The sequence below is a fragment of the Antechinus flavipes genome, chromosome 4 (assembly GCF_016432865.1).
Source record: "Antechinus flavipes isolate AdamAnt ecotype Samford, QLD, Australia chromosome 4, AdamAnt_v2, whole genome shotgun sequence".
Taxonomy (NCBI): domain Eukaryota; kingdom Metazoa; phylum Chordata; class Mammalia; order Dasyuromorphia; family Dasyuridae; genus Antechinus; species Antechinus flavipes.
In genome coordinates, this window is record NC_067401.1 from 458,913,693 (window position 1) to 458,940,418 (window position 26,726).

At 47.4% G+C, this 26,726-nt stretch overlaps 1 protein-coding gene across 1 annotated transcript in view; it reads left to right on the top strand.

Annotated features, from left to right (window-relative positions):
• The window catches only part of WLS (Wnt ligand secretion mediator), a 112,933-nt gene extending 86,693 nt beyond the window's left edge, over positions 1–26,240 (top strand). The window contains exons 5-12 of the mRNA XM_051999455.1: positions 89–225; positions 1,675–1,843; positions 3,184–3,281; positions 4,247–4,310; positions 5,751–5,894; positions 7,832–7,915; positions 21,423–21,576; positions 25,421–26,240. Of these exons, the coding sequence (XP_051855415.1) occupies positions 89–225; positions 1,675–1,843; positions 3,184–3,281; positions 4,247–4,310; positions 5,751–5,894; positions 7,832–7,915; positions 21,423–21,576; positions 25,421–25,530 (960 nt within the window). The 3' untranslated portion in view covers positions 25,531–26,240. The remainder of the gene's footprint in view (positions 1–88; positions 226–1,674; positions 1,844–3,183; positions 3,282–4,246; positions 4,311–5,750; positions 5,895–7,831; positions 7,916–21,422; positions 21,577–25,420) is intronic.
• Positions 26,241–26,726: the final 486 nt, after the last annotated feature.

Below are 26,726 nucleotides of genomic sequence, written 5' to 3' on the forward strand. Positions count from 1 at the left end.
ACTTTTGTTTTTGGAACCGCTGTTCCTGGCACACAGTAGGCGCTTCGTAAAGAAATATGTGCTGTTTGTTTATATGATTTCTCTGTAGGGAATTCATCAAAATGGAGGCTTCACCAAGGTGTGGTTCGCCATGAAAACCTTCCTCACGCCCAGCATCTTCATCATCATGGTGTGGTATTGGCGGCGGATCACGATGATGACACGGCCTCCCGTCCTGTTGGAGAAGTGAGTCATGGCTCTCCATGGCGGCCTCCCTCTGTCCCTCTCCCTCTGAGCCCTTTGCAAATAGCCTCAGAGACTCTGTCTGGGGATCCGGGGGCTGCTCCCAGGGGGAACCTTCTTTCCCTGATTCATGAAGAAGAGCCTGATTGGGCCAGGTTGCAGAGAGCCTTGGGTGCTGAGGAAGAAGGAAACGTGGCCATAGTGGCCTTCCTCTGTCTCTCTCCCTCCGAGCCTTTGCAAACAGCCTCAGAGACTCTGACTGGAGAGCTGAGGAGCTGCTCCCAGGAGGAACCTTCTCCTTTCCCTGATTCATGAAGAAGAGCCTGATTGGGCCAGCTTGCGGAGAGCCTTGGGTGCCGAGGAAGCAGGAAACGTGGCCACAGTGGCCTTCCTCTGTCTCTCTCCCTCAGATCCCTTTGCAAACAGCTTCTGAGGGCTTTGACTGGGGATCTGGGGGGCTGCTCCCAGGGGGAACCTTTTTTCCCTAATTCATGAAGAAGGGTCTGATTGGGCCAGGTTGTGGAGAGCTTCGGGTGCTGAGGAAGAAGGAAACATGGCCACAGTGGCCTTCCTCTGTCTCTCTCCCTCAGATCCCTTTGCAAACAGCTTCTGAGGGCTTTGACTGGGGATCTGGGGGCTGCTCCCAGGGGGAACCTTTTTTCCCTAATTCATGAAGAAGGGTCTGATTGGGCCAGGTTGTGGAGAGCTTCGGGTGCTGAGGAAGAAGGAAACATGGCCACAGTGGCCTTCCTCTGTCTCTCTCCCTCCGAGCCTTTCAAACAGCCTCAGAGACTCTGACTGGGGGGCTGAGGGGCTGCTCCCAGGGGGAACCTTCTCCTTTCCCTGATTCATGAAGAAGGGCCTGATTGGGCCAGGTTGTGGAAAGCTTCGGGTGCTGAGGAAGAAGGAAACGTGGCCATAGTGGCCTTCCTCTGTCTCTCTCCCTCAGTTCCCTTTGCAAACAGCCTCCGAGGTCTTTGACTAGGGGTCTGGGGAGCTAGGCCCTTCTCCTTTCCCTAATTCATGAAGAAGGGCCTGATCGGGCCAGCTTGCGCAGAGCCTTGGGTGCCGAGACAGAAGGAAACGTGGATTATGTGTCACCTCAGTTTCCTCCGGGATGAGGCGGGTGGCTGACATCAGGATCCCCGCCCCAAACCTCTCAGGGCCCCAGCACCCGCGGGAGGTGGCCAGCACCAAGGGTCCCCCAGCAGGTGCTGCCCAAAGGCCTGGATCCGGGACCCCCATCACCTGGTCAGTGTCCAATGAGGGCAATGGAACCTGAGGCTGGTGGTGACGCTGATGGTGACCTCTGACCAAATGCACTTTAAGTGTACGAAAGGGTCTATTTCCATCCGAGGTCTTGTCTGGGCTGCCCCTGACACGTCCCTAGGGCCCCTCCAGAGGCCCCCGTGCTCCCCAAAACTGAAGGCCCCCCAACTCTCTCCTCTGCAGAGTCATCTTCGCCCTGGGCATCTCCATGACGTTCATCAATATCCCGGTGGAGTGGTTTTCCATCGGCTTCGACTGGACCTGGATGCTGCTCTTCGGGGACATCCGACAAGGGATTTTCTACGCCATGCTCCTGTCCTTCTGGATCATCTTCTGCGGCGAGCACATGATGGTGAGAGTGCCCAGCGCAGCGGCCGGTTTCCCGGGCCAGACTTCCTTGTCTATACTGCCAGCCCCTGCCCTGGCTTGAAGGCTTGGAGCCAGAAGTAGCCCCTTCTTTAGCCCTTGGGTCTGGTGAATGGAAGGAGACTGTGCCCCATCCCCCCCCACCATGGGAAGCACTGGGAGAGGGGCCAGCGACCACCTGTGCACCCGGTGGGGGGGGTCACTTCCCATCTCCAGACCTCAGTTTCTTTATCTGCAAAATGGGGAACAGATAACAGCTGTCACATTGATTTTCAAGTTAGATATTGTTGTTGTAATCCTCCTGCTTTCACAGTAAATGGAGGCAGATAAAGGTGAAATGACTGTCTCTCTGTGTGTTTCTCTGTCTCTGCCTCGGTCTCTCTCCCTTTTTTACAGCATCGTAGTCCTTTCAGTCAGAGCAGTGACTTCATTTGCAGCCCCACTGTTTCACACGTTATGTGATCTGGAGAGTGTCCAGCCTTGGGATCAGGAGTCCTGGGCTCCCGGTCTCATCTCTGACACCTCAGTCCCTTGTTGTGACCATTGGAAAAATCACTTCACCTCAGAGTCTCAGTTTCCCTTTGGGTAAAAATGAGAATGTCTCTAATCATACTCAGAGCACTGGGATTTTGTGAAGGTCAAATGAGTTAATGAAGAGCACTAAGGAAATACCAGCTAATCATTGGGCTGCTCCTTTTTGCAGTGCTTTATGGGTGAAGAGGATTACACCTGTATTAGCTCATTTAATCCTCCCAACCTTTTTGTCAGGCAGGTGCTAGTGTTATCATGATCTCCATTTTACAGATGAAGGAACTGAGGCACAGAGATTAGGAGGTTTGCCCAGGATCCTGTAGCCCGGTCTAGTACCTGAGGCAGGATTTGAATCCAGGGCTTCATTATTCCAAGTCCTGGGCTCTCTGAGTCCTTCCACAAGACAAGGGTTATGGCAGCAGAAACCCTCTGATGTCCTTCCCACTGAGAAGTGGACTCCAAGCATTGGCGGGGCCCCTCGGCCCCTCCCCGCTCCATCCCCTGCTCCTTCAGGACCCCAGAGGGGCAGCCTAAGCTGGAATGAAAGAGCTTGTGTTTGGGTAAAAGGGCACCTTTATGAGTGGCCCTCATTCTTCCCCTCTGGGCACCATGCCCGCTTCCCGGCCTGGCCTCCACCTGTGCCCCCGGGCACAGCCAGACTTCCCCCTCCTTCTGGAACAGCCAGCTTGTTGCTGAGCTCCTCGTCCCTGAGCACAGAGGAAGCCTTCATCCCTCTTCCTCTTCCTCTGTTCTCCCCCCACCCCCAATCTCGCCTCTCACTCTGGCTCTTTTTAGGATCAAAACGAACGGAACCACATTTCTGGCTACTGGAAACAGGTCGGGCCCATTGCCGTGGGCTCCTTCTGCCTCTTCATATTCGACATGTGTGAGCGGTGAGTAAGCGGCCGACCTTCAGTCGGTGATGGCCGGACAGGGCCACGTAGGCAGCTCATTGACTCTGGGGTTCGAATCCCACCTTTGGGAGACCCCGCACAAGTCACAGAGTCCTAGGTCCAGATTTGAATGGAACTCGGAGCCCAGCCATTCAATCCTCTCAGTTTACAGACCAGGGAAACTGAGATCCAAAGAGATTAAGGGTCTTAGCAGCACAGAATCGTAAAAGTCATCAGTTTTACAGATAAAGAAACTGAGGCTCACAGCATTCAAGTGACGGATACAGTGTCCCACAGGGAGTAGGCGGCAGGTGGGCACTGTAACCCCACATCCACTCCTTCTATGGAGTGATGTGCCACAGTTTCCTCACCTGTAAAACATGGGACTGGGGTGGGGCGGCTGGCAAACTTTCTGAGGCCCCCGTGGCCACCCTCCATTCCCTGCTGGGGGAGTGGGAAGCACGCCCCCTGCTTGGCAGACACCCTTGTTCTCCTGCAGGCATTCCTGGGGCCGGGGATGGTAATGGCACCCACAGAGACAAGAATGTTCGGGGGCGGCTGTTGGAAAGCCACTGTCGGGAATCTTTGTTTTGTGGCGAGGGGAGAGCTCTCTCCCGGCCCCTGTCGGACAGAACAGACACAGCATCCCCCATGTGGGGGATCCCAGCCCAATCCTAGCCCCCAGATCCCGTGAGCTGCTGGGACCTCTCCTCCAAACAGCCGCCCTGCTAGACTTCCTTTGCTTTTTGCATTTTCTTCTCCGTTGCCTCTTGTGTCTCCTGGGAGGATATAAGGTCCTGAATAAATGGGCTTTGAAGGAACGAACCCGTCTGCTTCCTCCCTCCTGGCTCTCGGAGACATTGTCCTTGTCCCCCAGCCTGCCATGATACAAAGCCAAGTGAACATGGAGGACTTTTCCCTTTGATCTGCCCAGTCACCTGTTCTCCCTTTGGGTTTCTTTGCAGAGGGGTGCAGCTGACGAACCCTTTCTACAGCATCTGGACCACAGATGTGGGCACCGAGCTGGCCGTATCCTTCCTCGTCTCAGGGTGGTCCCCTCCCCAGGGATGGCTCGCCGTCTCTCCTGACCCTTCCCCCTAAGGCCGAGGCTGGCTTCCTTCACCCCGGCCAATTAAACGGAAGAGAGCAGGAAAGTAATAAGAAAAATGAATGCCAGCTTTTGAGTCAGAGCCGGACGGGCAGACGATGAATCAATATATCGCTCCCATCACAGAAGAGACCCTGTGAGGGTTCTCCTTAGCTCCCAGCTGGCCTGAGCAGGCCATTGGGCACTGGTCAGCCTGGGCAGCTTCCCTGCTTCTTCCTCCTGGTCTTGGGGTACACTGGGGGCAGGTTTTGGCTCCTATTGGAGGGCACTTGAGAGCTTCTTTCCAAAGATGCATCCTGAAGTGACCTTGGTGGGCTGGCAAGAGCCCAAGCCAAGCTGCTGCCCCTTCGTATTCCAAGGCGGAGATGGCATCAAGGAGATTAGCTTTTCTGGAGGGTCCCAGGTTCTGGGTGGGCTCCCAGATGCCATCTTCTGTGGGTCTCAGAGGGGAGTCTTGGGGATCTCTTTTAGAATGCTGACTTGGAGCATTTTCTCTCCCCAAAGTCATACAGTGAGTGCTTGGAGGAGAAGAGGATTCTTGCTAGAAGTAGGGAGGGGAGCTGGGTAGCAGCTTTGCATTGGGGGGGGGAAGTAACTGCAGCTTGGCTTTTACTGGGGTAGTTTATACCTTCTGGAGAGCCCCCGATTCTAATACAATAGGGAAATGTTTGACAAAATAAGTAAATTGAGTCCAGGACAGACTCGACAGGTTCATTTGGGGTTTTCTAAGTCCACTTGAATTTTCTCTCTGCCCTACTGGCCTCTCGATGTGTAAAAGAATTGCCTGAATCTGTAGAGTCCATGGCTTCCTCTCCCCCCTGTTATCCTTTGGATAGCATTTTCTCCCGTCCTCCCAGCAACCCTCTGGGATGGATAAAATCTCATGAAATCTCACGCCCATTTTTCTGGTGAGTGTAACGTAAGGAGATTGTCCACTGGGGTTTAGAGCTAAAAGAGACACAGGCTTACCGGGCCCTGGGATCAACTAAAAGGGGCCCTTCAGAGCATCTAGCTCAGCCCCTTTACTCAATAAATGAGGAAACCAAGTTTCAGAAGGGAATCGACTTGTCTCAGGTCACTTGGAACTTTGGTACCACAGGAAGGACCCTGGGGTCAAATCCTGGCTCCATGATTAGCTGCCCATGTGACCTTTGGCAAAGCGCTTGGCCTTGGTTCTGTTAATTATTTTCCGTTTATCTTGCCCATAAGTTCTTCATATATACTTGTTTGAACGTTATCTCCCCCATTCAATCACATTGGGTGTCAGTCCCGCATGATTTACCTCCTCCTGGGGGAGGCCCAGAAGCCGGCCTCCAGTCTCTGCCCTTTTATTTCCACTTTCCTTTACCCGAAGCTCCCAGATGGCCTTCATCATCGTGGCTGGCATCTGCCTCTGTCTCTACTTCCTGTTCCTGTGCTTCATGGTCTTCCAGGTGTTCCGGAACATCAACGGGAAGCAATCGAGCCTGCCCGCCATGAGCAAGGTTCGCCGGCTGCACTACGAGGTGAGCTGTCCCCTTGCCCAGGGTGTTGGGGGGAAAGAGCAAAGGAAGCTCTGCGGTCCTAAGGTCTGGAGGCTCTGGCCCCCACATCCAGCGGCACAGCTGATCCCCCCCCCCCGGGGTCCTTGTGCAAGCTCAGAGAGCCCTCGGGGACTCCTGAGCCAGTCTGCTTCCACTGGTGATTTCCCACCTCCTGGTTCTCTCCATCATCTGAGAGGGGGGAACATCTCAGCCTGGCTCGTTTCTCAGGGACCCAGCTTTGGAGATACTTGGTTGGATTTGCAGCAAGGACAGGCTTGGGCTAGAGGAAGGATGAGTGGCAGCCAGCGCAGAGTGAGTGAGGAGGTCTGGCATGAGTCTCAGCTGCTCTGAAGTGGCCAGCCATGGCCTGCAGCAGGAGGGAGACCTCAGGCAGCTGAAGTTGTGGCCCATGCTGGACCACATAAAGTTGGGAAGATTGTCTCTCTCACTAGGAGCAAGACCTAGGGCGTGCCATGTAAACTCTGTCAGCCTCAGTTTCTTCATCTACAAAATGGGGGAAGGCTTGTTATAATAGCACCTAGCAGGTGGGTTGTGGGGATTAAATGAGATACTATGCATAAAGCACTTTGCAAACCTTGAAGTCTCATAGATGCTAGCGGTTCTCCCCTCTCTGAAAGTAAGGATTATCATGGAAAAAATGCAGTGAAACAAAGGGCTTCCTAATTATGTGAATACTACAGATGAGTTTACAGGATCTCCTGGCCCAGGACTCTGGGAAAGAGCTGGAGGGTGGGAAGGAGGTGGCCAAGAGCAGCTGGGGAAGGCAGGAAAGGCTTTACATAGAAGATGGCATTTTAGCGTGTCTTCCTCCTGAAGGGAGAGAGATTCTATGAGCTGAAGATGAGCAGGGAGCGCACGGCAGGCCTGGTGGCCACGGCAAAGGCTTGGAGATGGGAGATGATGTGTAAAGGGCAGAGAGAGGGAAGGTCAGTCTGGCTGAAGCCCAGAATGCCAGAGAGAAAGTAATAATGACCATTAATCCTGGAAAGATAGGTCAGGAGCAGGTTGTAAAGAGTTTTTAAGAGACTACATAGGGGAGTTAATTTTATCCCCGAGGCAATAGGGAGCCACTGGACATTATCGATTGGAGAATCGTGTGGCAGGTCTGTGCTTAAAGAAAGTCAATACTTTTCAATAATGGTGCCAGCTGGTTTGGAAATGATAAGTGACAGCATTTATGTAGCGTTGAATAAATGCTTTATTTCATTGGCTAGCAAGCACTCTGGGAGTTCGGAGGGAGCATGGTTCAATGGGAAGAGCGCTGAATTTGGAATCAATCAAGCAGTAAACGTTTAGTAAGCACCTACTGTGTGCAGGCACCGTGCTGATCACAAGAGCCCACAAATCCAGGTCTTCCTGAATTCCCACCCCCAGCACCCTAGTCTTTCAAGCTCACAGCAGTGGCCACCATTACAAGTCACCGTAGGTCCGGCCTGATCCTCCTTTCAAAAGTGGGAAGGACTGCAGCCAGCCCCTGGCGTGTGGCGGCCATGTGTGTTTCTGTCTGCTCATCAGAGCAGAATTGCATTAGGATGTCAGAGAAGCTCAGGCTTGGATTCTTGGAACCCCTGCAGGGAATCATAACCAGCTTAGCGGGGAAATTAGCCATGAGACTTGCTATTAATTTGATTTTCTGGTCTCTGGAATCCCTGTTTCGTAGGAGATAAGGACCCAGAAAAATTGGGTTCTGGGAAATGGCTGCCTTCTCTCGCTCCGCCGAGGGAAACTTAGCTGCGTGATCTTGGCAGGTCAGACCCTTTGTTTGGAGAGTAAGGCTCTGCACGTGGCGTTTGTGCGTGTTTGGAAGCTTCCGTGACATTTTCCATAAAAGTATGAAACTTAGTGCTTTGGCTGCCACTCGTGGGGCTGAAAGAGACCTTTGTGCTTCCTCCAAACAGGGTCTGATCTTCCGCTTCAAGTTTCTCATGCTCGTCACCTTGGCTTGTGCGGCCATGACGGTCATCTTCTTCATCGTTAGCCAGGTAAGTCTCCGTCTGTGACCTCTGCCCTGCAGGCAGCTCGGTGGGTCTGGTGGATGTGACAGTGGAAGGGACTTGGGGCTTAAACCTCACCCGCGGTCCTAAGTGACTGTGGCTTCACGTGGGCAATAAGGGCAGTGAGCCCGGAGTCCTCTGGGACCTTCTCTAATTCTAAATCCTCTGTGGCCCTCGGAAAAAAACTCAGTAATACAGAGAAGTCAGGGATCCAGAAACGGATCAGGAATCCTGGATGATAGACTGCTGCTGCTAATGGAGAGGAACAGAGCAGGATTAAGCTCCCCCCACCACGTTTCTGTTGTGGTAGTCGCTGTGTTCATTGCTTTGCTGGTTCTCCTTACTTCACTTTGCATCAGTTCATGGCAGCTTTCCCCTTCTTTTCCTTTTCTTCTATAATGCTGTAACATCCCAGATTGTCATTTCTTCTACCATTGTCCGACAGCCGGGTGTCTGCTCTGTGGCCGATTCGCTCCACTGCTGGTATTCTTTTGATGTATAAGAGACCTGTGTTTTTCTCAAAAGCAATTCGTTGTGCATCCCTCTTATGTACTTAGCAGGAAACACTGGGAATCATGGGTATTGATGCTGGTGGTCTGTCTGCCTCCTTAGCGATCAGTGCCACAAGGAAACACTCTCCTACTTCTCATCCAATTATCTGCATTCAGTAGGTGTTTAATAAGTATTTGTGGAAAGAAGGAATGAATGAATGAATGACGTGTAATCCATGTTTGGAAGGGAAAAAGGCACCTTCCCAGGCTTTGTAGGAGACTCCATAGAATGAACAAGGCAGTTGAGTGAACGATTTTGAATCTGTCAGAAAGGAGAAGAGTTTTGGAGCTCATTGCCACAGGCTCCTCTTCATAGCCTCGCTTTATCCTTCTGCCACATCTTCGTATATGCTGGTGATGGCAAGATCTTCCTTGTGCACAGACCTGCCGCTGCCCTGCCCAGACACCCCCAGCAGCTTCCTGTTGTCTGGAGGGCAAAATAGACATCCTTCTACTTCCGGGCCTCCACAGCCTGAGCTCAACTTAGCTGTCCAGCTTTACCAGCTCTTTCTCCTCATTCTGCTGGTCTTCTCCCGGCTAGTCCCCTCTCTGCCATTGTAACAGACCTTCTCTCCCTCTACCTCCCAGAATTCCTCTCCTCCTTTAACATGCAACTTATATTCCATCTTTTTTCCTGAAGCTTTGCCTTTTCTCTCAAACTGCTGGCACCCTCCCCTCCCTCCCCCATGCTATTCTGTCTTGTAACCGATGACTTTGCATATTTTTTATTAACTTTTTCTCCCCTGTTATAATAAAAATCCTTTAGAATAGAGATTATTTTATAGATGGAGCAGACCTGGAGTCAAGAAGATTTGAGTTCAAACGTGATCTCAGATACTTATTAGCTGTGTGATCCTCAGCAAGACTCTTAACACTGACTGCCTCAGTTTCCTCATCTGTAAAATGCAGTTAAAAAGCCTTTGTCCCCCAACTACTTTGTAGTAATGAGGATCAAGTGGAATTATATCTGTAAATGGCTTAATGCAGTGCCTGGACATAGTAGGCACTTAAGAAATACTTGTAATTGCGTCCTTATTGAGGAAACAATGAAGAGCTGACATTCTGGACCACTGATGGCCAGTGAACACAAGTGGCTGGGCTACACATGACAAGCGGGGAAGCGGGAAAGGAAGAAGCATTTCTCTAACACCTACTACGTGCTAAGGTAGCACTGTAAGTGTTTACACAGGTGTAAAGCACTGTGCTAAATGCTTTTCAAAGATGACCTCATTTCATCTTCACAAGAACTCTGGAAGGAAAATGTTATAATTCCAGGAGATTTTCAAGATTGAATCTGATTGTAAAATGCCTAACTATGTGCCCAGTATCTGGTAGGTAAATGCTGCCTATCAGCCATTACTAGGTCCCCTGATGCCATATCCACAGAAGGCACATAGTGGGATTCAGCTCCACTGTCTGCTTCCATCAGCACCATTCATATCCCTGACCCTGGAGAGGATCGAGATGGGGATACTGAGGCACTAGGAAGTATCTGTCCTGACCTAGAGCTACTTTTTGTTACTCAATGTTTGTTTACCAAACCTTGGGCACCATGACACAGAGTACAGGTGAAGGACCGTGTGGTAGATCGCGAAAGTTTTCACGCAGCTCACAGTGTCAGACATGAGCATATCCCCAGTGACCTGGATCACACCAAATCCCTGCCTTCCACACAACAAGTGCTTAGTTCTAGGCTCCTGAACTGAGAGATTCATGCTCCTGGACTTTCTAACCCAGGATCTACACGTTGTTTGGGTTGTTTTTTGTTCTTGGGGAACTGAATTTTGATAACTATCCTGTGGATTTTTAATTCATTCAAAAACTCTGAAGAGTCTATAAACTGCAGACCATCACGACAGAAAAATGATTAAGAAGCCTTGACCTCAAGTCACAGGAGCTCAGAAATAGAAGGGATTTTAAAATCCAGTTAGTCCAACACTCAGGTGGGGAAACTGAGGCCCAGAGAGACCAAGCGCCTTTCCCCAGATTATCCAGAGAGTACGTGGCAGAGTTTGGTTTGGACCCAGGTCCAATCATTAGAAAAGGAGAGAGAATAGCACTGGAGCTCCCCTTTTCTTGCCAAGCCCATCCCTTGACCACTTTTCTGACAAACCTGGTCTCCGATCACTCTTTGGAGGGTCACTGAGAGCTAAGGGGACCTCCAGAGTCAGCTTAACTACCCACCCATCTCATTTCTCAGGAAAGGGAGAGTAAAGAAGAATACACAGTTTCAGCCTAAAGGAGGATACACAGTTTCAGCCTAAAGGAGGATACACAGTTTCAGCCTAAAGGAGGATACACAGTTTCAGCCTAAAGGAGGATACACAGTTTCAGCCTAAAGGAGGATACACAGTTTCAACCTTTGAGTCTCTGTAGCAAAATGTAGCCTTCTACCTCTGGCTTGAACCCTAGTCCTCCACTTCCCAAGGCAGCCCATGGGGGTTCCCCCTTAACTCCAGAGGGCAGGGAGAGACTGGGGACAACCCTTGGAGAAATTAGGGTTTGACAGAATCTGTGGAGAAAAGATCAATTTCCATGGCTTCATCCAGAGGAAGTCAGTCTCCCCCATGAGCCTCAGCTTCTCCTTTGAGGGAAGGGGCTTCTCTCCCCAAGACTGAAACAGGACCTTCTGTTTCTCTCTCACACAAAAGCTTCTGCTGTTCAGTCTCAATCTCCTCCAAGTTTAATGAGTTGGGCTTTTGGAGCAAAAGTGGCCGGCCTGCAAGGGGCCCGGCTTGTGGGTGAAGTTTGGAGATTAATCTTACACCGGGTGGGCGGCGTTTTGGGTCTCGGGGTCCCTCGCCTGTCTTTTTCTATCCAGAGCGAGAATTATCCAGGGTGGATTTGGGCTGAAGGAGAGGAGCGGGAGGCCCGTGGCAGATTCCATTAGCTCCTTCCATTCTGCCCGCTGGTTTGTTTCAGGTTTATTTATAGACATCTAAGACATTTTCAGCCATAACGAGATGTCTCCCAGGTAATGTTTTAATAGAGTCATTACAGGATTTTGTGTTAATACCGTTTTCGAATAGTCTCTCGGTGGTGAGCTCACCTAAAAGAAGGGCCCGTTGAGTAACTTTTTGAAATGGATCCTGGCCTTGAGGAAAAGGAACGTTTCTAAAAAACCTCATTGTGTCCCACTGCTTGCTGGGAGAGCTTGCCTGGGCTTTAAGCTGCATGAAATCGAATTCAAGAGCAATCTTCAAGCCGGATGACCTAGAATGGGGGGTGAGGGAGGGGCTGGAGAATGCAGTGACCCCGAGGGCTTTGTAGTTGGGCTTTTAAAGGCCTGCCATTTTTAAAGACTGCAAGCACAGCAGCCCAGCTCTTCAGGCGGGAGAGATCAGAGAGCATGCTTGTGATGCATGGAGAAGATCAGTGACCTTCGGGATGGGCAGGCCCTGCCAGGCTGCCATGAAGTTACAGGTCAGATCGCACCGAGGCACGTTCCCAAAAGCCTGTGCGAGTGCTCTCTGGCAAAGGACTCTTTCCATAGAAATAGTTCATCATCTGTAAAATGGGACAGTAATTGCCCCTGCCCACATCATAGGAGCACATGGGTATTGCCCATTTGTGTATTAATGCCTTTTGCAAAATTTCAAATGCTGTATAAAACTAACTCCCCCCAAAATGGATTTTGGGGGGGTTTCTTCTTAGAGAAAACAGTCTATACTTGCTCTAGTCAAATAAATATAGGAACATTTTTAAAGCAACAACAGTAACAATATTAATAATTCATGTAACTATAGTTTTACAATTTACAAAATGTTTTGTTCCCAGTAACCCTGATGATGATGATGATGATGATGATGATGAAGCTCTTCAGTAGAAATATGCAGAGTAAAGTGCACATTCACACATCCTTATAAGAATCTTAGTGTCTAAATGAATTACTTCAGTATACTCCTCCTCTCTTACCTTTCTCAGCCTCCCTGCTTCTACTCTCCCTCAAACTCTGACCCCTCTTCCTTACAGCTGCCTATCATATAGACCTGACCACATTACCCTTCTTGTCTAGTGAGTACCCGAGGCTCCCTCTCACTGCTGAGTCCATCTGATTGTTAGTGACCCTGTGAATGGTGGCACGCCAGGCCATTTTGTCCTCCAGCAGCTCCCGAAGCTCATTTTCATTGTTTCCATGCTTCTTTCTATGCTCTGCCATCCCCCTTTTTCTTCTGCCTTCAATCCTTGCCCCAATGAGTCCCATCTTCTTACTACACCATCAAAGTATTTAAGCTTCAGCTTCTGTGTTTGATCTTTTAATGACTAGTCTGAATTAATGTCATTATTCATTTAATAAACATCGCTAACTAATGAATAGAACAGAAGCCTCTCTCTTTGGCTACAACCTTCCCCTTTTCCTACCTTTCAATCCCCTTCTGAGCTCTTTCCTCCATTCCCTGTAGTACTTGCTCTTCCCAACACAGAACGTTCTGTCCCCTGGTCTCCAGATCTCCTGCCTCAGGTCTTTTCTCTGGCTGTGCCCCTGTGCCGCTTTGTGGTTTCCTTGAAGACTCAGGTCAAAGAACACTTTGTGTAACAGGGCCTTCCTGGTGTCTCCCTTTTAACTACTCTGTATGTCTCCAGTTATTCTTCCTGAGAGAATGTAAACCCTTTGAAGGCAGGAACTACTTTTCCTTTAACTCCCAAGTACAGTACTTGGCCTATAGTAAGCACTTAATAAATGTTTGTTGATTGATTGATAGGTACATCGGAAGTGGGATTTGAATTCAGGTCTTCCTAATTTTGAGGCTGGTCCTCTCTACTATACCATAGTATTTCTGCCTTTGAGGGTTTTGGTATAAGAATTATTGTCCCCATTTTATAGAAAAGGAGATTAAGCCCAGAGAGTTTCTCTGATTTGCCCAGGGTCGTGTCAAGCTAGTCAGTGGCCGAGATGGTGCTTGAGAATCAAGGAGAATATCAACTCTTGGAAGACATAAATTATTTTGGTTTTGTCTTTGAACCCCACAGGCCAAAGAAGTGTCCAGCACATATAGGCTCCTTTTAAAAAACATCACACTTCTCCTTTTTATAATTAACTTAATTTAATATTTTTTTAAATTACATGTAAACACATTTTATAGTGTTTCTTTTTATTTTTTATTAAAGATTTTTATTTTCAAAACATGCATGGATATTTTTTCAACATTAACCCTTGCAAAACTTTGTGTTCCAATCCCCCCCTTCCCTTACCCTCTCCCCTAGATGGCAAGTAGTCCATATGTTAAACATGGTAGAAATATATACATATACATATACATATAAATATATATAAACATTTTTACATTTTTAATTGCAGTGTCGTAAAATTTTTAAAATTTAGATTCTGTCCCTTCCTTCCACCTCTCTGAGAAGGCAAACAATTTGATTTAGATTGCTCTTGTGCAGTCGTGCAAAACATTTTCATATTAGCCATGTAGCAAAACAAATCAAAAATCAAAAATCCACCAGAACCAAAAATAATAAAGTATATTAAAAAAAAAAAAAAAAGCACAGGAGCTTCTTAATGAAATTGAATTGAACCTAGGCTTTCTGCCTCCAGATCATCCTGGGTGTTTCCACTTTTTAGAGTGTGTTTCTGAATAAGTGATCACAGAGGGCATCACAGGACTTTGAGCTAGAAGGGACCATTTCCTCCATCCCTTTATTCTGCAGAGAAAATCGAAGCCAGAGTGATAAATTCAGTTCCTTTCACAAGGTCACACAGGTTGTGAATGAAAGAACTGAGATTTGAACCCTAGTCTTTGGCCTCCAAAGCTCACAGAAGAAAAAAGTGATTTCCAAAAGTTTAATTTTCCCAGGGAATGCATTAGCCCATGGAAGGTCAGTCACCTTATTTTTTTGAAAGTTCAAAGTCAGTGAGACTGACAGGTTGTCATTACTTAGTAGCTTTGATTTTAGTTTGTAAACTCAGGACTGTTGTTTTGTTGGTTTTTTATTTTTTAAATCTTTATTCCTATCCCCAGGGCTTAGCTTAGCATAAACCCCCAGTATATTATCTGGCACATAGTAGGCACTTAATACACATTTACTGACTGATTACTTCCTTCCAAGCACAGTGCCTGAAATTTTAGAAGCTGTGACCTGGGGAGCTAGAGAAGATTTATTAGGCAGAGCAGTCCCCAGTCATGATTATCTGAGAGGCAGTATGAAGCACATAGACTCAATATGTCTAAAATTGTGTAGTAGTATAAAAAGCACAAAGAATCTTGCCGTTCATCCACCCTTATCTTCTACCTCAATTTAAAAATAAGAAACTGAACCGCATTTTTTCCTTGAAAAATATAACTTGATTACAAGTTGTATTTTTAATATTGTTTATAATATATATTTTTATTTATATATATAATTTATAATATAAAATATAAAAAAGTTATATTGATTAAAATATAAAGTAGTGACCCAGTGAGGTAATATAGAACTACAGTCAGAAGCAAGATTATAAAAGAATAACTCTTCAGTCCATGTCGATAGCTCCTTCTTTTTGCATTTGTCTGTTGTTCCTCGCTGCTTGTTCTCATATTTGTCCTTTACTTTGAGTCCAGAGCTGCTCTGGTTCCAATTTTATTTATGTATGGAGCTGTATCTGTATTTCTATAGTATGAGTCAATGTCGAAAAGTATCAATTTGAGATTCAGATGATGTTGAGACCATTCAAATAATTCACATTTGAAGCATCAGAAAAGTGAGAATTATTTCCATTTCTTGTTCCTAATATTTAGGAAAAAACTTCAGAGTTCATCAAAGCCAGCCCCTTCAGATAAAAAAAAAACTTTATATGTGTGTGTGTGTGTGTGTGTGTGTGTGTGTGTATACACACTACACAATTTTAAACATATTGATTAGTATATATTTTGCCGAGACAATTGGGATTAAGTGACTTGTCCTGGGTTACACAGCTAGGAAGTGTTAAGTGTCTGAGGTCAGATTTGAACTCAGGTCCTCCTGACTTCAGGACTGGTGGCTCTATTCCAGTGCTCCCCAAATGAGGAAATATTAAAAACCAAACTAGCTCATAGGCTGTGATTCCCCACAGTAGCTCTACCTTGCAACAGTACCTTTCTTTTCTCGGGGTAGGATGCACAATCTGACTAATGAAACAATGACTAAATTTTAGAGTCCAAATCCCAGCTCTCCCATTCCCACTCCTATGCAAGCAAAGGAAAGTCATTGGCCCTTTCTTGATGTGGAAAATAAGGAGTTTGGACCGGATAGAGTCTTTGGTCTCCCCTGGTCCAGATGAGTCTCCAATTGAGGTCAGATATTTAGAAGCTCTTTTTAGAGACAAAAAACTGAAGCAAAGAGGTGAAAAGTGAGCTGCTTAAGAGCCAGAAATCCATCTCTTCCCTGGGAGTGCTGCATGTGACTGCCTTCAGGTCCTCAGTGCCATGTGAAGCATCAGGAAAAAATCAGTTCACTCACTGGCCTTCATTCATTCATTGAACAAGTATTATATGTACACAGTGCTAGTCACTAAGGGCACAGAGACAAATGAAAGAGTCCCTACCCTCAAGAAAATTGTGTACTCAGAAATATACACAGAAAATTAAATATAAAATATATACAATCATTTCTGGAAGAAGGGCAGGTGGTAGCTAGTGGCTACTATAGGAAAGGGCTCTTGAATTGAGCTTTGGAGGCAGGTAAATCCCAACTAAAATCCCATCATCTGCAGGAAGCCTTCCCCAATCCCTCTTCATTCTAGGACCCTCCCTCATTAATCATTTCCTAGTTATCCTGTATAAAACTTGCTTTTTGTAGATTTGTTGGCTCATTTTTAGACTGTAAGCTTCTTGAAAGCGGGGACTAGCTTTTGCCTCTTTTTGTATCTGCAGAGCCTGGCACATAGTAGGTGCTTAATAAATAAAAAGTTTAATGATTGATTTATTTTTCTGAGATGAAATAAGGAAGGGATGCATTGCAGGCATAGGGAAGGGCTCATCTAAAGGTGTAGAGGTGGGAGAGAGGAGTGTCACATTGGGGGATCAGGTAGCTAGAGCAGTTTATAGTTTACTCTCTGGGTAAGAGGGAGCCAGCAGAGTTTCTTGAGCTGGGGGATCTGCTTGGAGCTTGCAATGAGAGATGAAGCAGTTCACCCAGGGTTACACAGCCAGCACGTAGCTAAGCTGGGAATCTGCCAGAGCCCTTGTTCCCTGTAACTTTCTCAATCTCGGTTGTCTCAGCCTTGTAAAATGTGGGGATTGGGCCCCTTCCAGTTTAAAACTTCATGGAGCCGAAGGTCAACAGAGGCAGAATGATCCCTTCTCAAGCATGTGGTAGTCAGATTTTTCGAGACTAAATGGCTGCCAAGGAATATTCCATGTCTGCAGGTCTAGGATTTTGAGGCAAGTCTTGAGGAGGGTCCTGGGAAAGCAGATAGCATGTGGCAGCTGACAAAGATGAAGGCAAAGTGGGCCTGGCTTCCTGGAGGGGGACCCGTTCTCTCTGGTGATTGAAACTTCTGGTCACCGAAAGGTCTTCTGAGCAGAAGAACGTGGGAAGGACCGACCAGGGCAGGAAGGGCCTTGAGCCACGTCCCCTGGGCATTGTTTGATGGAGCTGTGGCTGACTGCCATTAGAAGAGGAGATTCAGCAAGGACGTGAAGGTGAAGGGGCATCTGGTGGAGGAAGGATTAGGCTTGTTCCCTTTGACCTCAGAGAACAGAACCCAGAACAGTGGGTAGAAGGTGCAAAGCGGTCACTTTGGGCTCATGTTAGGGAAAATGCTCTCCTGAGGCACACTCCCCCAAGTGGAGGAAGTAGCTTCTTCCTTGGAGATCTGAATTGAGGCTCAATAGCCCTGGTCAGGCAGACATTAATAGTGAGGATTTTTATGGATTTATGGATTGGACTAAATCAAGCATCGAGCATCTATGAAGCACCTTTTATATGCCAGGCCCTGTTCTAAGTGGATTAAGCAAAGAGAAGCTTAAAAAGGGAGACAACATGGACATGGAGCATCCTATCCATTCACATGTGTACACAGAGTAGTTTGGGGAGGGTGGGCACAAGCATCTGGGAGAACCAGGGAGGGCTTAATGGAGAAAGGACTGCTTGAGTTAAGTCTTGAAGGAAGAAAAGGGTCTTTTCCCTTTATTTTGCTTGGCAGTTGAATTAAGTGACTTGCTTAGGGTCACACAGCTAGAATGTTAAGTGTCTGAGGCCATTTTGAATTTGCGTCTTCCTGCCTCTGGGGCCGGTGCTCTATCCACTGTGTCATTTAGCTGTCTCAGAAGAAAAAGCTTTGAAAGATGGAGAAGAGAGAACATGGCAGCAAAGGTTTGGCAACAGGAGAAGGAGTTTTGCCTGCACCAAGCAGGAAGTTGGCCAGGTTGGCTGAAGCGCAGAGGACATGGAACGTAGCCGTGCGTAAGAAGACCAGAAGTAAGGGGCCCGGCTGTTGAGAACTCTGCTTAGCAAAAAGAATTTGACCAAACATCTCAAAAATCTTAGTGCAATGTAATGCTTTAATAACTTACATCTGCACCAAGACTTTTGGGATACGCTTTATTTGGTCCTGAAAGTAATAGAGACAGACGGTGGAGTTTGGCTGACACGGCTGGTTTTTAAGGAGTGAAATGGTCAGATGTCCACTCTCAGGAGAATCATTTAGACGGTTCTGGGGAGGCCGGACTGGAGTGGGGAAAAGTTCAGGGCAGGAAAATCAAGGTGGAGGCCAGTGCAGTCTCCCAGCACAAGGGAAATGAGAGTCTGAAGTTGGGGAAAGGCGGAGAGAAGATGACGTCAACCCCAAGATTCCAGCGTTGGATTGTCCAAGTGAGGGGAGGAAGAGAGAAGAGCCAGTGAGGATACTGACGTTCCAAAGCCCAGGGACTGGAAGGACCCGGAGGCTCTTGCTAGAACTACTTTGGAAGGAAATCATGAGTTCTGTTTTGAACAGATTGAGTTTGAGATACCTCGGGAACATTTGGTTCAAAATACCCTCGAGGCAGTTGGTGACAGAGATGTGGCGCTCATGAAAGGCAGGGGCAGATCTCCAGCTGCTGGAATCCTTGGGATGAAATTATTTTTGAGTCCTGGAGGGTCACAGAGGGAGAGTGGATGGAGAGAGAGAACTCTGGGTAGCTGGAGCTTAGTTGATGGGACGTGGATGTTGAGTGAACAGAGAGACCCAGAAGGAAGAGGTTGCCTAGTTTCCCCACCCTGTGATTGTTTTGTTTTGTTTTTTAAATAACTTTTTATTGACAGAACTCATGCCAGGGTAATTTTTTACAGCATTATCCCTTGTACTCACTTATGTTCCGATTTTTCCCCTCCCTCCCTCCACCCCTTCCCCCAGATGGCAAGCAGTCCTTTACATGTTAAATAGGTTGCAGTATATCCTAGATACAATATATGTGTGCAGAACCGAACAGTTCTCTTGTTGCACAGGGAGAATTGGATTCAGAAGGTAGAAATAACCCGGGAAGAAAAACAAAAATGCAAACAGTTTACATTCATTTCCCAGTGTTCTTTCTTTGGGTGTAGCTGTTTCTGTCCATCCTTGATCCATTGAAACTGAATTAGCTCTCTTTATCGAAGAGATCCACTTCCATCAGAATACATCCTCAAACAGTATTGTTGTTGAGGTATATAATGATCTCCTGGTTCTGCTCATTTCCCTCAGCATCAGTTCATGTAAGTCTCACCAGTCCTCTCTGTATTCATCCCGCTGGTCATTTCTTACAGAACAATAATGTTCCATAATATTCATATACCACAATTTATCCCATCATTCTCCAATTGATGGGCATCCATTCATTTTCCAGCTTCTAGCCACTACAAACAGGGCTGCCACAAACATTTTCCGCCCTGTGATTGTGTCTCTGGAAGAGTCAGATGAGAGAGGAGCACTGTGAGTGTGTAGACAGTCTTGACTGTCAGCATGAAGGAAGGATTGGCAGTTACTCTGCCTCCAGGAGGCTTCTCTTCCAAATTCCCATCCCAGGTATCATTCCTTTTACCGAGGAGAGTGCTCACCCTTATCTCTGCATCCCCTAGAATAATATTTTTAATCCAACAAAAAAATTTAAGTGACTGCTCTGCACACAACGAGACAGCTCAGTGTCGTGGACAATGAGTGGCCCTAAAATCAGCAACACCGGGATTCCTGCCCTGCCTCCGGGTCTCTTAGCTCACTCAGTGCTCTCGGTAGCTCTCTAAAACTAACTTCTCTGAGTTGCTTTTGTCAAGTGGCCTGTTACGTTTTATTTTTGATATAATTTTCTTTCCATCTTTGGTTTTTTTGTACCACCCACATAGCCCCAAGGATCTTACTTCTCATCCTATCCTAAAGAATAATCCCTTATAGTGATGAAATCAAGTCAACAGCATTTATTAAGCACCTACTGTGCTCCAGGTACCATTTCAAGGTGGGGAAAACAGAGGAAAAGAGAGTCTCTTCCCCCAAGAAATTCATCATCAGTGAGGGAGACAGAATACGAGCAACTATGCACAAATGAAAGATGGGAATTTTTTAAAAATTTATTTTAAACTTTATTTTTTTTAAAATAACCTCAAAAATTTTCAGTGAAACTGACCAAATTGAAAAAGTCCAACATTCTCTGCAATATTTCACCCTTACTTTTGCAAAGAATAGGAGTAGGATCCCTCCATCTTTTTCTCTGGGCCAAACTTAGTCATTGGATTATGTAGCATTCAGGTTCTGCATCTCCTGGCGGCCGGGGCTTCTTCCTTTGATATTGTGGAGATCGCGTGTCTCTTGTCCCGGATCTGCGCGCTTCCCTCTGCATCAATTCATGAAAGTCTCCCGGTGCTTCTCTGTGTTCATCAGCTTTGCCCTTGATGAAGATGACCCAGACAGAATTTGTTCGCCATCTTTGTTCGCCCTCCATCTTCATCTGGAGGGCAGCTTGTTATAAGAGATGAACGCCTAGGCTCACCCCGATGTACAGAAGACCGTTCTTCACCAAAGAGCTAGAGTGGAAGGCATTTATTATATTCCTGCAGTGTACCAGGCAAGATGGGGGAGATCCAATCCCTTATTCTCTAAGGGCAGAAGGATATTAGACAGGGAATCAAATCCATGAACTACAAATTTAAATATGATAACCCTACTGGAGACTGAGGTGGAAGAGGAGTTTATCCCTCAATGGGGTCACAGATCATGTCATCATGTAGGAAGTGCAAACAGGACTGGGGTCTCTATTCCCATCTGATAGGGAGGGGAACTTCCTGGAGGAAGCGGGCTGCTGTGCTGGCTCTTGAAGGGCGGAGAGGATCTCCCCGAGGTGGGAAAGGAGGGTTTCCCAGCCCAAGTGGAAGCCATGAGCTGAGGCAGAGACAGGAAAGCGGTAATGACTCCTGGCTTGGTTGGGGAGAAGATGGGGAGGCAGAAAATGGCGCAGGATTTGGAGAAGGAAAGGCTGGTTTTCAATTCTGCCTCAAACACAGCCCTGGTCAGTCCCTCTCTGGGCTTTGGTTTGCTCACCTATAAAAAGAAGGGCTTGTACTCCAGGTCTTTCCCCCCCATCCCCCCACTCCCCACCCTGTTCATCTTTCTCCTAAAGTTCTGGGCATAGAAATAGGATTGACTGAAAGATAGGTCTGTGGAGCACTGAATGCTGGGATAAGGAGTCGGGGCTGATTTTGCAGAGCAGCTAAGGGCTCTTCAGTTGAGACACCTGGGATTTGCGTCCCATTTGAAGCTAGAATGTTCTCTTCAAGGGGCTCATTTCCTTGTGACTGGGCGCTCAGCACTTAGCACAAGACCCGTATGCCCCTGATAAATGCTTCCTGAATTGTACGCTATCTCCATAACACGGTAGTACAGACTGGGAGTACAGACCCATTTTGTAGATGAGGAAACTGGGGCTCAAATGGCTTGCCCTAGAGATAGGGAGGCCGGGGAGTGGTGGTTCCTGGGCACGGCAGCCTTTCTTTTGGTCCACTCTGACCACATCCGCTTTTCTCTTCTGTGACAGGTGACTGAGGGCCACTGGAAGTGGGGCGGCGTCACGGTCCAGGTGAACAGCGCCTTTTTCACGGGCATCTACGGCATGTGGAACCTCTACGTGTTCGCGCTGATGTTCCTGTACGCACCATCGCACAAAAACTATGGGGAAGACCCCTCCAATGGTGAGCCGAGCTCTCCTCTGTCCTGGGAAACCCCCAGCAGCCAGAGTGGGGACATGGGAGGGAAGGGGGGGTCTCACAGGAGGGATGTTCTCCCGGTGGCTTCCTCTGGAGGCCCCCTTTCTAGTGGGGCCTCTTTGGGTCCATCCAGAGGGTGCAGAGCAGGGTGGGGGTGAAGGTGGGAGCCTGGACGAGTCCCATAACCCCTAGAGCCCGATCTGTAAAGTTAGGGTTTGGAGCTTGAGGAATTCCTTTCTTTGTTAAATTTATGAGCCAGTAATTTTCCCCCCTGAGGCAATTGGGGTTCAGTGACTTGCCCAGGGTCACACAGCTAGGATGTGTTAAGTGTCTGAGGCCAGATTTGAACTCGGGTTGGTCCTCCTGACTTCAGGACTGGTGCTCCACCCACTGCACCACCCAGCTGCCCCTGATCCAGTAATTCTTACAAGAGATGAACTAGCTCAGACTGATGTTCTTTACCAAAGAGCTGCAGAGGAGGGCATTTATTATATCCCTGCAGTGTACCCGGCAACATGGGGAAATCCAATCCCTGTCCCACTTTTGATCAAAGGCCCCGCCGACCCGGGCTGCAGCTGGAAAGTCTGCGACTTTGCATCCTCGATCCCCTCAAGATCCCGTTGCTTCAGCCTCGTCTTTCTCTTTCTCCTCCTTCCCACTTGGAGGCGCAAGGCCCACCCTCAGGATACGCACCTCCCCTCCCCCCGGGGCACTTACCCGGCTTCCCTGGCAGGTCCCAGGCTTTAGGCGGCCCCCCAGCTGGGGACTCCCTGAGGAGGCCGCCATTGGTTTTAATTTCTCTCTGCCCAATGCACTCAAGTCAATGGGACGGAGTCCTGTAGACACAGTAAAGATGCTGGGCTGGAAGAAGACGGAGTCAGGATCAGCCCTGACATCTCTGGCCCAGGCTCCTCCTCTCGCCCCCTCCTCTGGTGGGCCAGAGCCGGGCTGCCCGATCCTGGCTGGGCCCCTTCGTGGGGGGCGGCACTGACCTCGAGCAGACCCCTCCCCTGCCCTTCTGGACCTCACTCGCCTCTCCTAGAAAATGAAAGACGGGAGATGGAAAGATGGGCAATGGCCTCCGAATCCCTCTGCCCTGATGTTCCAGGATTCTCTCCAATCCTGTTCAGAGGGACAGGATCGAGTGTGACCCACAGCAGCGGCAGAGTGGGAGTGGACGCTGAACTTTCCCAAGAACCGAGCCTTGGGACCTCCATCCCAAAGGCAGTGTGGGACAGTGGTTAGAGTGCTGCCTTTGGAGGCCGAGGACCCACATGCAAATTTTGCCTGTGTTTTCCTTACCTGAATGACCTTAAGTGAATCACTTAAGCTCTTTTTTCCCTCTCTAAAATGAAACAATGGGACTAGGTGACCTCCAAGGCCCCCCCATCTCCAGATCCAGAATCCTCTGGTACAGACTAACTGTGACCTTCATCCCCACACTGAACTTCTGGGGCCTCAGTTTGCTCATCTGTAAAATGATGGAACTGACCTGGAAAGCCTGGAAAGTCCTTTCCAAGTCTAGGTCTGGAAGCCCATGAAGAGACCTTTTATTTGAGGTCCAGCGGCTGATTCCTCATGACCAAGAGGTTCTTCTGGCAGAGATACCAGAGGGTTGGCCATTTCCTTCTCCAGCACATTTTACAGATGAGGAAACTGAGGCAGACAGGGTAAGGTGATCTGACACCTAGAAGTCTCTGATTTGAACTCAGGAATTTGAGTCCTCCTAACTCCAAGCCAGTCCCTCTGTCTGCTTCACCCAACACCTTTCCCTTTCCTCCCTCCCAGAGAGCCACCTCTCCTAACAAAGATTGTCCCACGCCCCATTTACTTTTGCATAATACAAAGTACCAAATGACTTGGGAAGTGCTGGGAAGCAGTGGGGCAATGAGGGGGGTGCAGGGAGAAAGGCTTGATCTGGCCTCTGGTCTTTACTAAGAGGTGTGGTCCAGGGCTTAACCTTGGCCTTAGTTTCCTTATCTGTAAAATGGGAACAACAATGGTGCCTACCTCCCAGGGCCATTATGAGGATCAATACCTATAGAAGATGCTGTATGAATACTTGTCCCTTCCCCTAATGAGCAGAGGCAGGAAGACCTGAGTATGTAGCCAACCTTAGCTGGGTGACCAACTCTATACCAATGACTCCAGGAGATCCAGAGGAAGGAGGCTCACGGAACCTTTGTCCTGGATCCAGCCCATTTCAGAGGGGCCCAATTCAAGTGCACACAGTTCAGGATAAGAATAAAGGACCAAGGGCAAGCTATTGTTTTCCTCCACTCCTTTCTGCCCATCCCATTCCCCCATTCTGAATCTACTATCAATTACCCATGAGTGAATGCTGCCAAAATTATAATGAACAAACATGGTCTGAAAGAAGAGGAGACCTTCCCCCTTCCTTACCCCTTTGCAGAAGTGGGAGTCCTTGAGTTTTCTTCATTGCACAGACAGGGTATCCCCAAAGTCTTTGGGAATGCTCTGTGTTTTCAAACTTTTCCAATGCGTTGATCAGTTATTCGGATAGTTTCTTTTTCTTTTGAAGAAAATAAAAATATTAAATTTTAAAAATTAAAAAAATGCTATTTGTTAAGTGGGATTGTTCTCCGGGGAGATCAGAGACAACACTTTGAGAAATTATAGTGATGCTACTAAATAAATACATTGGGGATATAAAATTACCTTCTTTAGGGTCTATTTCCCATGGCTCCAATAGCAGAAAGAATACCAGGAATGAAAAAGACTTTGTGTTGTTCACTCATGCTTTTGTGATGACTTTTTTTCTTGGTCTCAATATTTGAAAAGTTTTTTTTTTTTCCCATGTAGTTTTCAGATTCGAAGTATTTAGCATCTACTAAAAACGTAGTTTTTAAATTTGTAAGGCTCGGTGCTGTAACTGTGCAGGTGTTTGTCATGATTTTTATCTATGAGGACTCTCCAGTTCTAGAAAAAAAATCTTTTATTTAATTTTCAAGGCTATTTTGGAGTCTCTATTGGTAATGCAGGACTGTATCTGTTTATGAAGAATAAGGAGCTTATAGTGTATCATTTTACCTACTAGCTGTTAACTTTCTGCATCTTGAAGTGATTCAACTGTTTCCTTGCAGTGGCTCAAAAGAAACATAAGATACAAAACTTTAGAGGTATCTTTACTTCAAATGTTCATATGGAGTCTTAATAGCTGATCTGGAGTCGAGTTTTCCAAGCTTGAATTGAGCTGATCAGACCTTGCTCCAATGTAGTGATGGTATTTTTTGGTCCTTTTTGAGAATAACTCAGTATGGTTTCCCCCGAAAAATCTGTTGCTGGTGGATGTGTCCAGGCTCCTCAAGGTTGACCTCTGTGCAATTCCTGGTAGCAACGCCCTTGTCTTGTATTAGCATTTTAATACCCAATGGGCCATAACTCACTCATTTGTTTGACATCTTTGTTGAGACTTGGTTGGTTGAGTTCATATGGATGTAACCCACGGGGGTCCTCGGTTTGAACATTAGCCACTTCATAGGCTCCATCTGGCGGTAATCCAATATTGGTTGTGTTGGGTAAATCCGGTGATGTGTGTCTACGCTCAGGCTTAAATATTGCTTTATGAAACGGTGTCTGTTTTGTTCCATAAAATCTTTGTGTGACCTTTTAATCTGTCGACCATGTGCTCTGAGAACGTCTATTTGTCGCCCTTTTCTTTTTAATGAGTAAGGGTGTTACTTTTTCCGTGGTGCCTCGGAAGGAAGGATAATTTTGAAAGTCTGTATTTTGTGAAATTCCTTTTGCGCTTCCTTGTAATCATCATGTCCCGCCCTGCGTCTAACTCACTCCCGCCCCTGTGTTTCAGGTGATCTGGGCCTTCACAGCGCGGAAGAACTGCAGCTCACGACCACCATCACACACGTGGACGGACCGACCGAGATCTACAAGCTGACTCGCAAAGAGGCTCAGGAGTAGAGGCCTGGACTCCCGGCTCGGGACGGACAGGAAACCATCCCCATGTGGGCAGAGAGCATCGCAGAGGGATGAATTTACAAAAGCAGCCCCGCGCTTCTCCTGGCGCGGGGGCCTCTGGGCATGGCAGCACGGACACTTGTAAACTTTCCTTCGTACGGTAGCTGGGGGGGTGGGGGGGACGAGAAGGCGCGTCATGTATAATGATCAAAGCTCTAGTGTGACCCGTTCTGTGACTGTTGATGACTCGTAACATCTGTAGTGGGTGGTTAGGAAACCTCACGTGTTGGGGCCATTCTTGCTAGGGAATGGTCTGGGCTAGATGGGAACCACGCCAAGTGGATATTTGAACCTTGTTTCTGTTCTAGGTAATAGGATGATTTTAAATATCCTTTGAACTCCATGCTAGGCTGATGTCATAGGCCTATTACTCCTAGACCAAGATCTTGTCTGTTTTTCTATTTATAGCCTCAGTAGCCTATTCAGTTAATATTTATGTTGTCAATAAATCCATGTCCCTCATTGGGTATAGCCTAGTGTAAGGTAACACATTGTGGAGGAAATCCACAGACACAAGCAGTGTTGCAGCTTTAAAACCAAATCATGTGTATCCAGTACTAACCAGTCTTGTATGGTGTAGATATTTTTTTATTTTTGCTAAACTACTCAAGTAGAGTTTATGGTATTAAATGGCCTTTGGGTCTGAAAAGTCATCGAGCTGTGTTGTTTTTTATTCCTGCTTGGATTATGGGAATTCCACCCCACCCCCCATACACATAGTTAATAAACTTAAGCGATAGAAGATATTGTAGAAGCCATAGAGTTCCAACTGTTTCATTTTTACAGATGAGGAAACTGAGTTAGATTAAATGACTTTCCTAGGATCTAGAAAGTCAATGAGGCAGGACTTGAAGCACTATTGAGGCAGCTAAGTAATATAAAGGCTAGAGCAAAGGGAGTGGGGCGGGGTAAGAATACCAGTAAGACCTGAGTTTGAATTTTGCCTCAAATGCTTATCAGTTGTGTGACCCTGGGAAGGTCATTTAGTCCTGTTTGCCTCAGTTTCCTTGTTTTTCAAATGAGCTGGAAGAAGAAATGACAAATCACTTCAGTATCTCTGCCAAGAAAATCCCACATGGGATCACAAAGAGTCAGACACACCTGACAACGGCAACAGTTCTGCTGGTTCTGCTTCTAAG